At 33.9% G+C, this 14,917-nt stretch overlaps 1 protein-coding gene across 3 annotated transcripts; it reads left to right on the forward strand.

Moving 5' to 3' along the window:
* Positions 1 to 512: 512 nt before the first annotated feature.
* LOC105158756 (Ubiquitin-like superfamily protein) lies at positions 513 to 13,466 on the forward strand. 3 transcript variants are annotated; one of them, XM_088878656.1, is made up of 10 exons: positions 513 to 672; positions 1,256 to 1,355; positions 3,656 to 3,708; positions 3,819 to 3,900; positions 5,445 to 5,510; positions 5,614 to 5,681; positions 6,329 to 6,538; positions 6,600 to 7,113; positions 9,123 to 9,392; positions 13,014 to 13,466. In XM_088878656.1, the coding sequence occupies exons 2-10, from the start codon at positions 1,256 to 1,258 to the stop codon at positions 13,250 to 13,252; spliced, it is 1,602 nt and encodes a 533-aa protein (XP_088734782.1). In that variant the 5' UTR covers positions 513 to 672; the 3' UTR covers positions 13,253 to 13,466. The 3 variants fall into 3 exon arrangements, with proteins under 3 accessions (XP_088734782.1, XP_011073906.1, XP_088734783.1); XM_011075604.3 differs by having other exon boundaries at positions 6,624 to 7,113; XM_088878657.1 differs by lacking the exon at positions 513 to 672 and adding an exon at positions 795 to 935.
* Positions 13,467 to 14,917: the final 1,451 nt, after the last annotated feature.

Here is a 14,917-nt window from a genome sequence, read left to right on the forward strand (position 1 = left end):
AAAATTTTAATAAACTCAGTCGTAGAAAAAATGCGCACTTAATTAAGAAGTGCATTTTATATAAGGACTTCTATCTTATCGGTTTTTTTTTTTTTTTAGGATTCCATTATAGCTACATTATGAATTTCAATTATCAATAATCAATATATAATTCAATTATTAATGTTAAATATATATAACTAACTAATAACTATTTTATAGTAGATCAACAATTATTATTAAAACATACTAATATCTAATATTGGTGGGATTCCAAACTCATGATCAGGAAGTCATAAAATTTCAGCTTCACCAATTAAATGAAACCTCATTGATATATGTACTTATATTTTAAAAATACTCGCAGATAGGTTCTTAATTTTTACCGTATTCATATATGAACTACTTTATAACATACTAACAATTATTATTAAAATAGATCAATAACAACTGCTTTGTGGTAATGGTGCATTATAGATCAAATGTGCATTAACACTTATTTTCATAGACCGTAGGGGGACGGCCAATTTACCTAAATAATGGGGCTGAGTAGCAAAGTCTTAGAAGCTAAAGAGGCTAAGTGCAAGGTTTTCAGAGTAAGAAAACGAAACAGTGAGGAAGTCAGAGAATTAATACCACAATTGAACTCTCGATTGCCAGTTGTTTCGTCTGAATCTCTCTACTTTCACGAAGGTAAGAATCTAAACGGCTAAAAAATATCTAGTGATGTTTTTCGTTGACGGTGACGAAGTTCTTGTTTACAGGATTTTGTAAATGTAGTGGGTTTTTCGAATATAGCATGATGGTCAGTATAATTGAAGTATTCAGTTTTTAGGTGTAAAGGGAATGCCTAGAATTTCTTTTCTTATCATAGAATTATGAAAGCAGTAGTTATAAATTTGTGTTGTGGGTGATCATATCTATGATCGGAACTCACTTATGCATATCTCTGAAAGGTGAAGCTTTTCTTTTCTGTTTTTCTTTCTTTCTCTCATTTTTCCCATGTTTGTTGTTGATTGATAAGTGGCAATTGATCCACAAGGATGGATGAAGATGGGTTTAATGAAAAATGAGAAAGGGTTTGGAGAATGAGTAGTTGAGACGGTGTAAATACTGTGTATCCTTTATATTTAGCTAAGGCAGATTTTATATTAACATAGGGCTTTTTATTGTGGATGTTGGACAACTATGCCTCCCTTCGGAATCTGAATTTAGAATAACTGTGAAGTCTGTAGGATGCATGATTGATTGGTAATTGTGCGTGTGTTGTATATAGATGGAGCAATCTCTTTCGTCACTGGCATTTAGAGGTTCCATTTTAGAAGCAATTGCTGAAGCGAAACAACAGAAGAAACTTTTTGTCGTCTATACTTCAAGTAAGTTCCATTTTTACATTGATTTACTTTCGTAGTCCTTAATAAAAATTCTCTTGGCAATTTGGCATTACAGGAGAAGAGAATTGTAGAGCTTTTGTAACCAAAGAGACCAGGAATTTTATGTTTTTTTGGCAGTGGCATTGAATTATAGTGGATGGTGGAACACCAATGAAGTTGCTTAATTATCTTTTCTTAGCAAATGATGTTTTGAAGTGTGTGGAACAAGAAGAGAATTAATTTAAATTGGATATTATTGCGAGAGCATCTTCAAACAAAAGTATTCAAATTAGTTTTGTGGTGGCTGATCAGATTGCGTGTCACTTTGTTATTGTAGAACTACTTGGAAAAAGGTAGTTGTTAGTCGTGTTGGGATCAATAAGTTGGATTTGGTAAACAAAGAAGAGATTGAGCGAAAAAGGGGCATATATTTTAGTTTGTTAATGTAGCATCTGCCGAAGATACAAATGCATAGGAATTGGATTTTAACATGCAATAAGTATAGGTTGCTTGGTACGCTGCTTTGAATTGATTTGACAATTATGATGGTATAACTCGAGGAAGAGGTTGATCTAACCTTGCTTGCAAAGTGGTAGTCAACTACATTGCACAGATTCCTATAAGAATGGTTCTGTGTAATATTATGTTCTCTGGATATGGGTGTGGGTGGGATAGGGAGGATATCAGATACATGTTTTTTAAGTATCTAAATATAAGAGGAAAAGAAAAACATGGGTACGGTATGGATATGAAAATAGGAGTATCTATACGTTTGAATACAATGTGGCACTTTTTGATATTTTGCAAAAAAAGTTTTGGGTTAAAATGAAAACTCAAAACTAAACAATAAGATCTCACCCAACTATTTTTGGACTTAGATTTTCAACTCCTTATCTTTCGGATTTTCTTTAAATTACATATTTGACAAGTTAAAATGAGATTATTTTAAAGTGAATCAAATTTGTTCTATGCTCTTATACTTTGTTCACATTATTCTGTTGTAATGTCTTGAAGTTTGTAATATGTATATATATATGTATTATGGTTGTCAATGTTTAGGTGTAAATATATTTGGTCATTTACTATATTTTGAAAAATTATAAGATCGTGGTAAATAAATAAAGAATTTGAACAAAGAGTAGAAGCAATTACTGAACCTGGAACATCGATGTTAGTGTTCGAGTATTATTGTAATATCATTTTCTGCTATGTAGATTTTTGATACATTTACAGATATAGTTTATCCAACCTGCATCGCATTCTATATATTGTTGAGTACTAATGTACCCCACATCCATATTGTACCGTATCTGTTGAGTGCTAGTGTATCCCGCTTCCAATTGTATCCAAATCCATATTTGTGATCTCATATCCATATATCATAAGTAATCAAAATAATGTAAACCTTAGTCTTAAATTTGGAGATGGTCCTTGATATAGATAGTGAAAAGAAAAGGACCAATTAGCTGAACTCTAGGCAAGTGCAGGAATAAAGCTTCATTGACTCTGTCGCTCCACATTTGCTCAAAAGAGGGGGACAAAGGATATTACTCAGTGACTCCTAACGAGTTTTTGCATAGTAAACTATCGAGAAAATGGGGATAGGAAAAAAAGATGAAATATGAGGGAACGATTGAGTAGGGCAAAGATTCATGAAGTTCGGCAGAAGAGACTGAGGAAGTTAGTTGTAGAAGTGGGAAAGGAACAGAGTACTGAGCATAGTCCATTTTCTGGTTCTTAACCTTGTACATTTCATTGGTCCAGTCTTGATTTCCATAATAAATATTCTTTCTTTTTCATTATGGTAGATAAAAGCTAAATGTTTTGCAACCTTTGCAACTGGGCAATGCCTTCATGCTCTTTCTTTTTGTATTTTGTTTGCACATATAAAGAAGCCCCTCTTATTCAGTTGTGAGTGTGGCATTTGAAAAAAAAAAAAAAAGAAAATAGTAATTTGAGCTATTTGGCCCAGTGAATACCATAGTTGGGTTTGGATTTTGCAAAATCTTATAGCTATTCTATATAGAATACTCACGTGCACTAAATCTTTTGAGCTCACATACGTGGTTTTTGGATTTGCTGGTTAATGGTTAAAGATTTGTTGCTTCAGGGTTTGCATGCCGTTTTATACGATTTCTTTGTAGTTTGAGATGTGCTATATGTTTTCTTATACATGGCTTAAGATGATGATGAACTTTTGGTTACCACTGACAGTTTCGGGGACAAATATTTTGAATCCTATAATGTTTATGCCTTGATAAACAAGATTTCCTATATTTGACAGTATCATTTTTCTGTACTAGGTGACAATTCGGAGTCAAAACTTTTAGAAACATCCACATGGATCGATCCAAGTGTAGGTTTACTCTGACCGCTATCCACAGAATCACTGTTATTCCTAATAGGTTTCTAGATCCACAATTATTTTCTCCTGTCACTGTTTTTATGATCTCATACTGCATTCAGGTTTCTGAGGTGTTGTCAAAGTACTGCATTTTGTTACACATCTTGGAAGGAAGCTCTGAAGCATCAAATTTTTCAGCAATATGTATCCTTTCTTGAAGCCAATTATCATCCACAATTTAAGTTTAAATGGCTTAGACTGACACCATGCAATAATAGTTACACAACTAGGCAGTGAGTGGAAGCGCTACTTTATTTTTTCTAAAAGGTTTTGTTGGAAGTAGGGATCAAAGTATGTCTTTCTATAGATACATGTGGAGATATGCTTGTTCTTATGTCTATTATTGTAGCTGACATACGGAGCTTGATGCATCTTGAACAGTACTTATCAGTTCGTCATCTGTTAAATGAAACTGGGATCTAAATTGAGAAATGTCAGAGCATTGTCTTGACATGTCTCTTGTTTACCCAAAATCTAAAATATTGAAATCTGGTATCGCGTCTGGAAACAGAAGCAGCAGTTGGTTGCATCAGCATCGTAAGCAAGCAGGATCTATTCATTCTGTAGAGTCTGAGTTGAGCACTAGGGGTGGTAGTAATAATGTTAGATACTGGTATTCTAATGCTGATCCTGTGCCTACAAACTTTAAAAGAAAAAATGATGTTAGTTAGGTTGGATGGTTAGATGCTTACTCCCCCTATCTGAGCCAGTCAAACTGGAGCGCAGTTAATGGCGTAAAGATTCGTAAGTATTGAACTGCATAATTGGGGAGAGATGATGTTAGAAAAGGATTCACGGTTTAACTCTGTTTGCTGTTTACGCAGGCACAATTGTTTGTTCTCTCTCAAAAGAGCACCTTGTTTTTCTTTGTTGTGGTCTTGGAATTTCAAGAGTTTCTCTAGGGTTGATTTTTATGTTTTCTTTTAATTATTTACTTACTATGTAGTAAGCTGTTGAGTTGATATTTTCAGGCCTAAAACTTGGGGTATTAGAGAAAGATAAAATCTCGTAGAACCTACAAAATATACTATTTATGGCACCTCTAATCAACTTCAATTAATGTGTATACTTTCTGTCAAACAGTTGGACCAGATAGCACAAGCACAAGTGGCTTTAACATCCACATTTGTTCCAGAAAAGGCTACGATATGGGTGAAATCACTTATTAATTGGTCATCATGTGGCAATCTAATTGAATTTCTGGCTAGTTTTCAGAGGGATGTCTTCTTAAAAGCCTTAGCTTATATTCTGACAGGGTGAAGCAAATGGATAAGTCTTTGTTATAAGACTAAATACCCTACAGTTTGACAGGATTGGTAAAAAGTGCTATTCCTTTTGTCAATGAATATATTAATGTGACTACTAAGCGCTCATGGCTGTATTTGTGAAGGTAAAAAGTAAAGCTAATATCAAATATCAGCTAGCAACTTTGTGATTTTGACCTATGACTCCTTTTCAGTCTGAAGCATTTTTTTCAATTTTGGATGGAGTAATGAACTAGATGTGCCATCATTTTCACCCGTCCTCCTCCCTTCGTCCTATTCGTGTACCTAACAAAGATAGGAGTTCCCGTCGTTAAACTGAATGCAGTTATTCAGTGGTTGGTGAAATTGTGTTAGACTAAGTAATTCTGAAGCACTTACTAGTAGAAATAGATAAAGTTTGTATCCTTGCATCAAGCTCTGCAGATCCCCAGCATTCTGCCCCTTGTATAACTGCTATTGGATATAATGGTGTACAACTTTGGCAAAAAGGTACTCTTTTCATAGCCAAAAACTTCATTTTGTTTAGCAATTGTTGCTTACCTGATTTTTATATTTTACATTGTATCTTGTTTTTCTGAATGACAATTTTTAGAGGGCTTTGTCAGTGCCGATGTTCTTGCTTCCAGTCTTGAGGAGGCATGGTTAGGTCTTCATGTTCAGGTGGGTTATGCTGGTATTTGATACACTCATTAGAATATTTCCGAGTTTTGTGCCCTTTTATAGCAGTCCCCTGTATCCCTGCTGCTGGTCCTGTGTCTTAATTGTCCTTCATTGAACCTTTACTACCTAATAATATTGTTTTCTAATTGATGTGTATTACTTGTTGATTGATGTTTGCCAGTTGCTGATGCATTATGTTGTCTTGGTTTAATTTGAATCAAAGTGGTTAAGGTTTTGCATTTTCTAGTTCAACATCTGAGAGAACCAAACCTAATCAACTTCACTATAGAAGTCCTACTCTGGTTTGGCTTTCCAGCTTGCCCATTTTTCCATTTCCAACATTCTTGTTTATCTATACAGCCTCCCACTCGTCTTATCTCTTCTGCCACCATTTGTCGTTTCCACTACCTCGAATGGGCATCACAGATCCTTCCACATTTTGCAAATTTTGCTTCATCTCCACTGTTTGACCATATTTGAGCCAAAAGTTCTTGTTGATGTGTTGTGGGTGTTTGGTGCTGTTACGGTTTCCCATCTGTATGTTATCATATTATATTACATCAGGGATGAATTGCTGGATGGAATCTTTGTCAATAATTACTTTTTTGGTGCTTGAACCAATTATGCATTGAATGTTTGTGGTTTAGGAGACTACTGCTGCTTTCTTGACTGCTGCACTTGCTTCTGGAAAACAACTGGCTTCAGGAACTTCGGGGATTACTTCATCTGAGCAAGTGACACCAGGGACACATGTGTCGGCACCATTGACCAATGCTCATGTCCTATCCCCGGATGCTGGACAGCCATTATATTCTGGGGCAACAGCAGATAGTAACAGTTCTAAAGATGCTTCGAAAGTACTCAAAATTGTTTTTTGGTCATTATCTTTGGTAACTGTATTCTGCTGGCTTTGAAAAGTGTGAATGTTTTGTTCATGGACAGGAGACAGATTCCAAGGGGGTTGGTGTGGGTTCTACTGAACCATCTCTTGCTGTGAGCAGTCGTGAACTTGATAAGTCTATTTCCGAAATTGAAGCAGGAAATACTTCACAGGACCCGACTGAGAGAAGTCAAAATAACCCTAAAGTGGCATATCCTGTGCCGGAAAATAATTTAAGCTTTTCTGATAATCATTTGGACAGCAGCAATGAAGTTTTTCACGAGATTTCAAATGAAGCTAATGAAGTGGCACATGTTCGTACAGAAGAGACCAGAGAAGTTGAGAAAGATGATACTCCAGCTTCCTCTGCCATTAAATCAAATGATATTTTCCTAAATATTAGACTGCCTGATGGTTCTAGCCTACAAGTCAAGTTTTCCGTGAATGATACCTTGAAAATGGTTAAAGATTATATATATGGAATTCAATCAAGCAGCTTTGGCTCTTTTACTCTAGCAATTCCTTACCCTAGAAAGGTTTTCAGTGACCAAGGTATGCTCTAATTCTTTTAGCTAATTGTGTACTTTATTGATATAGAACTGGGAGTACTTACCAAAAGAAGGGGATTTTTCATGAAAATAACAACTTTGCTCGTGTTCTTTGTCATGTTATCTAACCTTTCTACATTCCTTTCACCTAGAAGTTTACAATGAAAAACACCTTGGCTTATCAATAAGTGGGTATTACTATACCTGGGCCCATATCTAATAAATACTTATAATAGTTACTTCTATACCCAATAGGATCCTACCCATAGAATACCCATTGGGTGTTACCCATAGAATGCCCATAATAATTGTGTCTGATCTGGTCCAAGCCATTAAATTTTGTGTTACCTTTGTCATAGTAAGTTTGGAAAATTAAATTTCTTAAATTTTAAATTTACATAAAAAAAATCAAACGATAAAGTTTCTTAAAAAGAATGAAGTAATTCTATGTGGTTTTGGTAATGATATCACAAGAACATGTTACTAAATTAATTTATTAATTTATTAAAAATATTTATGAGCTTCCGGTTTATAAAATAAAGCTGTTCAAATTTCAACAAGTACAAATTGACCATCTTTATAATTTAAATAATCATCTTGACTTTGCTCAAAATAGTAGTCCAATATCAATCAATTACGTCGCTGGGGCAGACTCAAGATAGAAATGAAAATTTAAGAATCAGTGTAAAAATTAAGTTGAGCATGAAAAACATATTTAACTTTGGCATAAATAAGTTAAATTTTTTATTGATTTAAATTTGCGTTCAACTTTCTTTTGATGATTGTTTTATGATTCAAATTCTAATAACTATAGAATATTAGTCGAGCTTAACTAATTTAAATTTCTTAAGTTTTTTGTTCTTTCGTTTTCCAAACTATTCAGATGAATTTATCTGTGGAGTTGCCACTAAGAAAATAAAGATGAAAAACTCTGACAAGTTTTGTTAAAGTATCAATAAGTAAAAAAGTATTAATAGAATATGTCCAAGATTTATGAATTTTTATATATCAAATAGATCTAGTCAATTGATTTATCAAAAACTTTACAAATTTGATGATTTTAAGTTAACCGGTAAATATGCATTTTGGAGTATTAAACCTTACCCATAGTAATATCTGTATCCACAAATATTTTAAGTCTAGGCCCTATTCATACCCAAAATATTTATTTCTATGGGTATTGATCTGGCTCATCTGGGTGTGGTCTTATGTAAAAATATCTGGTTTGGGTAATAGCTTTTATAATGGGCTCGGGTTGGGGTATTGTCCGCCTATTGACATGCCTAAAATCATCCTTGAAGGCAGCTGCAATGAGCGCCAAAATTGATCTAGTTTAAGGTTTAATATCAAATAAACACATATATTCATATGACTATGGATGCTTGTACACAATCTTTTTTCTCATGATTGCAAAATGCCAAACCTTATTTTGAATTGATCTTTCATGGATTGGAACTCTATATTTCTTTACACACTAACATTCTGATGATTAGTCGTCCTACTCTACAAGTATTCAGACAGATCACATTATAAAGGACTAAAGTTACAGTCTTAGCTCATAATAGTGCAAGGGTTATTTTTGTTAGTATAGAGTGGAAATAACCTTCGTATTAACATGTTATATTAAATGAGCAGGATGTGTACCTGTATTAACTAAAAGGTGACCAGAACTAGGCATGCAGTAAGTAGGTGGATTATACTGGTGATAACAGATAATTTATTTTACTTCGTTTTTGTAAGGGAGGCCGGGTAGTTGACACCATTACTCTTTTGTCGAAATTTCCGGCTTTCTATTTAGATTCGTATTATGTTTCCATGAATTTCTCTTTTGTTTTTGGGCCTGAATGCAATGCTAGTTTATTAATCACTTCATTTTATGTTGGGTTGTGTATTTAGTGAAATATTCTTGAATCTTGATGTGTTTTCGAGCAAGTATTTCTGCTTATCTGTATCACAGTGCTGAATTGGCCATACTCTTGAATGTTTGTCTTCTGGCTCCTATTACGTGGACAGATTTGGGCAGCACATTATCAGAACTGGGTCTCTTCAATAGGCAGGCATTAGTTGTGGTGCCATATAACCAAAATAATTTGCATCGTAGAGGAGTACCTTCGCACTATGAAGCTTCTCCCTCAAATGATGCTGGCTCTTCTAGTGAAGGCGGAGGATATTGGGCATTTCTGAGAAGAATTTTATCTTATGCAAACCCTTTTTCTTATCTTAGTGGAGATGCCAGCACACCAAGTGCTACCCAGGAATCCCAAAGTGGCGTATGGCAATACAGTGAGTTAATTTAATTCTCTCATCTTTCTACAAATAAATGTGTGTGGAATCATATGATTTGCTTCATTAATATAAACTTCTAGGTCAAATGGTTCATATATCCTGTGCTAAGTAAGTGGACTCTTTGTTTGTTGTTACGCTTCTGAATCCTCTAATACTAGCCCTAGAAATACCTGATGTAATGCTGGGGTTTGTTCTTGTTTCTTCATTTAGTGTCTGTTCATTTCCTTAATTTCTGTGGAGGCTTAATTTCATTTATTAATAATTCTATGCAAACAATAATTTGAAGAGAGAGATCATCTCTGAAAATATATTTTCTATCTCAAATTACATTTTGACCTCAAAACCTATTTATGTTCTTATAAGCCAAAAATCCTGATTATTTCGTGTTCCTGATAATTTATAGTTTTTCAAGAATTTGATTCTGCATGAAACAACCAACCCCAGGTTGTTCAACTACTAATTGAGTATTTGGTGCCTAAATAATTCCATTTAGAGATTAAGAATTTCTTTTTGGGAGAACAGCAAACTGCAATTCCCAGTTTTGTTGTTCATTTCCTCTCTTTCTCCATGACTTGGATATCTTTCATTACTGAACTTTCTGATATTCATTTATACTTTTTGAAGGTGCGCAACTTTCATAAAACACCATCTTAACAACTTTAAAGCTGAGAGAACACCTATATATTCTGTCATAAATCCTTGGTCTTGTTTTTCTTGATCTATAGAACTTTCATATCCAATTAACAAGTAAACACCCTAATGATCTGGTCAATAAAACTTCTCCCACTACTGTCATCGCCGCAGCAAAGCATCCCTCTGAAATCTTCAAATATTGAAATCATCATATGACTGTGTACGCCCATGAACCGTGAAAATGACGCAATATAGATAATCTCTAGCATACCTAAGTAGGAGAACTTTATTAATGCTATTTCTTAAATCATATCGACAAGAATAAGATGGCATAGCTCTGGAATATTACGCTGATGCTTAAGCTGCAGCTGCAGATATGTTGGCAGCGTTTGCAGATGCTTTAGTCGTTCTCTTATTGGTGATAGAATTGGGATCAAGTCCATTATTGCAATGTTTCTGCTGTGGTTTGGTTTTGTACCATGAGTTTATGAGCTAATTTGGTGGAAATCATCTGCTTCATGTGATTCCATGTTTTGGGTGTATGTGGTAAATTGTCTATGGGAAAAGCAAACAAAGATGCCCTTCGCCCTTGCTTGAGGATGAAAATGTGTCTAGAAGAGTTTTTTTAAAAGGTGAAACTGTTGAAAATGTGTTTGGTTATATTTTCAAACAATACAAAGTTTTTATAGTTTTGTTATATTATCGAGTTGGTTATATGAAATTTGGTAATGATTATGCGGACTGATGATATAAAATTATTATTTATTCTGTCTTGTAATTGTGTATTTGCAATATACATAGAGCAACAGAGTGGTGAGGGTAGTGGGTTGGGAGTTTTTAGGAAGAAAGAGTAAAATGATAGGTGTACTGGGAGGACTATTCTGAGTCTCTGACAGTGAATTTGGTAAAGTTTGGTTTTTATATCCAGAAAAGGGTTAAATTTGTTATCAATTAAATTGGCACTGTCGGACGTGAAGTGTGCTTCCAGCAGGTGGAACTGAATGGAGCCATCATATATTTGGAATCAGGTTTTTCCTTTCTTGTTATCCTGCACGGAATTTTCGGGTTTTTGGGGTGTTAATGGTGGTGGTAATCTTGGTTGCTGCAGATTATATTTCTTGAAATCCGGATTCTGGACACAAAAGATTGATTGGTGTGTAGCTGGATCATTTTCAGTTGGAAAGTGCATGTTGTTCTTTGCATACCCAAACCCCCCCTTTTTTTCCTTTTTCCCCTATCGTGGTGTCTTAAACATGCCCTATAAGTTTGTTGGCTTACCACACTCTAAAATAGTTAAATTACTAAATCCTCTACTGTCTAACATTACCAAATAGAAGTCATGAATAAACCATCTTGTCCTCGACTTACAAGTGTAAAGAAATGGATCAGATTTCCAATTGACAATTCTTCACCTAAATTCATAGTAATTGTATTGAAATATATCTGGGTACATTTGGGACCTCATTCACCTCTTTGAGCTTCTATTGAATCAAGAAATAAAATAGGTTTGATTGGCCATCTTTTTTATATATACATAAGGCATTATCCGGATAATTCAAATCGAAGCAATTGGATGTCCAACTCGGGCCTATATGAGCGATCAATAGAAATACTACAACTTTGTCATATATTCCATACATCACTCTTGATAGATATCATATTCATGGAATAGGATGCACTTTCAAGATGCCTTGGTGGTAGCATCTGAATACTTCTTTAGTTGAAAGGATGTCTTCGTAGCATGTTGATGACTAAATCTGTTTCCTATAAGATTCAAAGATCTTAAATCCAACGTATCATTAAATGCCCCTACTTGTATAGAAAGTATAGACTCTTGAGATCTTAGAATAGACTCAATCCCTTCCTCTCTTTCTTCCTACTCACCAGAACACATCCTCCAACATCTCCACATCACCAAGAGTTATGACTGTGAAAATGGAAACAGATTGAGAAAAGGAGAAAGGAGAGAGAATCTTGAAGTTGCCTTTCTCCTTCATATATCAATCCTACAGCAATGTTAAAGAATTTGAACAAGTCATTCTTCTTTGGTTAGTTCAAGGATGATTGTTAGTCTAACATGTTTAGGGTGGCGAAAAAGCAACTACCAATGGCTAACTTTTTGGCCTGACATAATTGTTTTTCCTCATCTAAACTTAGTATTGTTTTAACTGTATCTCATTACATTTTCGGTTTACCTCTTTTTATGTCTGAAATTATTACATTTATGCTCCTCGGTAGGCTTACCAAGATAATTGGTCAAAAAACATACAAGGTCAGTTGAGTCAAGAGCAAATACAAAGTTACAAATGTTATTTTGCTAACATCGTCCTTTACTGTAAAATTGACATAGGGGAAGTCTCCAAACATGGTAGGTTTTTATGATTTATGAAAGATGGACGAGATTAGTCAGTAATTCAGCTATATCAGTGTGAGGTGAGTGTTCATCAGTCATAGATTCTTACCAATCTTTATCAAAAGACACTATCATAGACCTATCCAAATGTAGCAAGTAGTATAATTTGGAATATCATGCTATGTGATTGTTATAGTTCTAGTGGTCAGGATTGCACTCCTGGTCTTTATGTTTACTTTTATTTTTGATTGATGATGATGGTGTGATGGTGCTCATGGTGGTCAGTATGTGTAGCAACTAGAATGTTATTGTGGTTCTGGTTGTTTCTTCTACAACCCCTCTGGTTTCTGGTTGTTTTAACTGGAGTAAGGGTGGGTGCCGGGTAACATATATTGGAGCAACAAATTTGCGTGCATCGTTCCTATTGAGTATAAAGCTTAGATCCTTGATATAGTTACAGTTTAATGGTTTCTTCTGCCATGTTTCTTCAGCCACATAACGGCATTTCATATTAATTTACCTTACTCTTGATCAGAAAACGTTTCTTGTGACCCATTTTTGTGCCATCAGTTTTATACACCTCTGCAAAAAGAGACAATCTAACTTGTAATTGGTTGCTTTGCGTGTTGCAGGCCCAAATCCTTCACTTCAGAATGCCCTTAGGGATAGGAGCAGACCACCAATCAACTCATCCGACACGAGTGGCAGAAACAGCAACAGCAGCACTGTACGCAGGCAGCAAACTTCTCGCTCCTTCGGAGGTAACATCCACACATTAAAACACGATGATGATGATAGTCGGCCTAACGACAGAAATGCCTTTTGGAACGGAAACTCGACCCAATTTGGTGGCAATGACGACGGGAAGTAAGTCTGGTTTTCAACTTTTGGCTACTGTACAGGAAGGACATGATCCAAATCAAGGTACCGGGATAACTTTGCTTTCTTCACACTAAACCTTGACGTTTATGAAGCTATAAGCAGATAAATTGAACATGTTTACCTCTTTATATGTGAGTAACAAAGTGATTCTTGTTCTTGGTTCATCATCTTATTACTGCATAATAGACGCTTTTTTTAATCTATTTATGATTTTCTGCTGCTTCCCTTAATCTAATGTCTGTGCATGAGTGTCAAAGAATTCATTCAGCTTTTTTGTCTTTTGAGCTTCAAAATCAAGTTCGAGTCCAGACTTTTAAAGATAACATTTTTCAAGCTCGAGCGTGTTAAAAAAAACAAGGAAACTGTAAAATTTACTCTTTGCTAATTATGAAATTTTATTATTAAATCGATAATGTAATACTATTTATTAAGTTTTGAGGGGGGTTTGAGTAGCTGTTTGGTTGTCAAAATGTATATCGACTAAAAAACTTTCAATTATATTTATTTTTTATACAAAACTAGCCGTCCACGCACACGCAATGCGTGAACAAATAAAAGGGTTATATGAAAATGTTGACATCCCCTAAGATTAAGTCAAAATATACAAATACTCCTTTTCTTTTTGCAAAATTAATGTTACATTTATAGTTGTAATTACAACTACACTTTTTATTCAAATGTAAAACTTACAGAAACATTTCTTGAAGAATATTACTAATACTCCTCAGATGGTGTAGCTATAATTTTGCAAATGATAGGGATGTTTGTGTAAATTAGCTTAACTTTAAGGGATGTTAGTGTAATTTATCTAAAATATTAATATACATTAATTGTGTTTAAATCACGCATGTTGGTCAATTTTGATACATATATAGTATCAAGTGAAACAAAATAAGGTGTGAGTTGAGGAAAAGAAAGAAATTTGTGAGAAGAAAAAATATCGGTAAGGCGAGAGAAAAATTAATTGTAATTGTGGATTTATTAAACATACAAAAATTTGTGCAGAAAAAAGAAATATGGAGTAGCGAGTTGAAAGAAATACATGAACTAAGGAGTAAGTTACTATTCTAATCTAATTTTGTTTTAAGAGAATAAATGAAATAAGGGGTAAATCTGGATATTCAAAAATTACTACGACAATAGAGTTTTCTTTTATAATAGTATAGACAACTGTTCCTTTAAATTTTTCTATATTTTTATTTATACAAATTTAGTAATACTAAAAGCTGTTTAAGAAAAAGTCAACATAGTGTTTGGATATGTGGTTTGAGTATTTTGGAGATAGAGAGAGAAAAATAGAGATAAATAAGTGTGTGTTGAAAATAGATGATATGTTTGGATTTGTATTTTGAGGTAATTTAAAATATTTTAAAATAAGTGTTGTAGGTTTGATGTTGGGATTTGGGAGACAAAAATCACTGTTCATTGTTAAATTATATCTTTTTTATATATAAATATGTATATATATAAATTTTGTATGTTTAATGTTGTATCTTTTAGAGACAAAAATCACTGTTTATTGTTAAATCATGTCTCTTTTATATTATATATATATAAGTGTATATATATATTATATATAGAAAGTTAAAAAATAAAAAAACGCATAAATAAGATAAAAAAATACAAAAATAAATATTGGGTGTGTTTTATCTTA

Source organism: Sesamum indicum, linkage group LG3 (assembly GCF_026168435.1).
Source record: "Sesamum indicum cultivar Baizhima isolate 11 linkage group LG3, ASM2616843v1, whole genome shotgun sequence".
In the NCBI taxonomy this organism is placed as follows: Eukaryota; Viridiplantae; Streptophyta; class Magnoliopsida; order Lamiales; family Pedaliaceae; genus Sesamum; species Sesamum indicum.

Excerpts from the sequence above, each read along its gene's own strand:
- LOC105158756 (XM_088878656.1), top strand. The coding sequence starts at position 1,256 with ATGGAGCAATCTCTTTCGTCACTGGCATTTAGAGGTTCCATTTTAGAA. Across the intron at positions 6,539-6,599 it reads GTTCTAAAGATGCTTCGAAA|TGTGAATGTTTTGTTCATGG; the intron begins GTACTCAAAATT and ends GGCTTTGAAAAG. Across the intron at positions 9,393-13,013 it reads AAGTGGCGTATGGCAATACA|GCCCAAATCCTTCACTTCAG; the intron begins GTGAGTTAATTT and ends TGCGTGTTGCAG.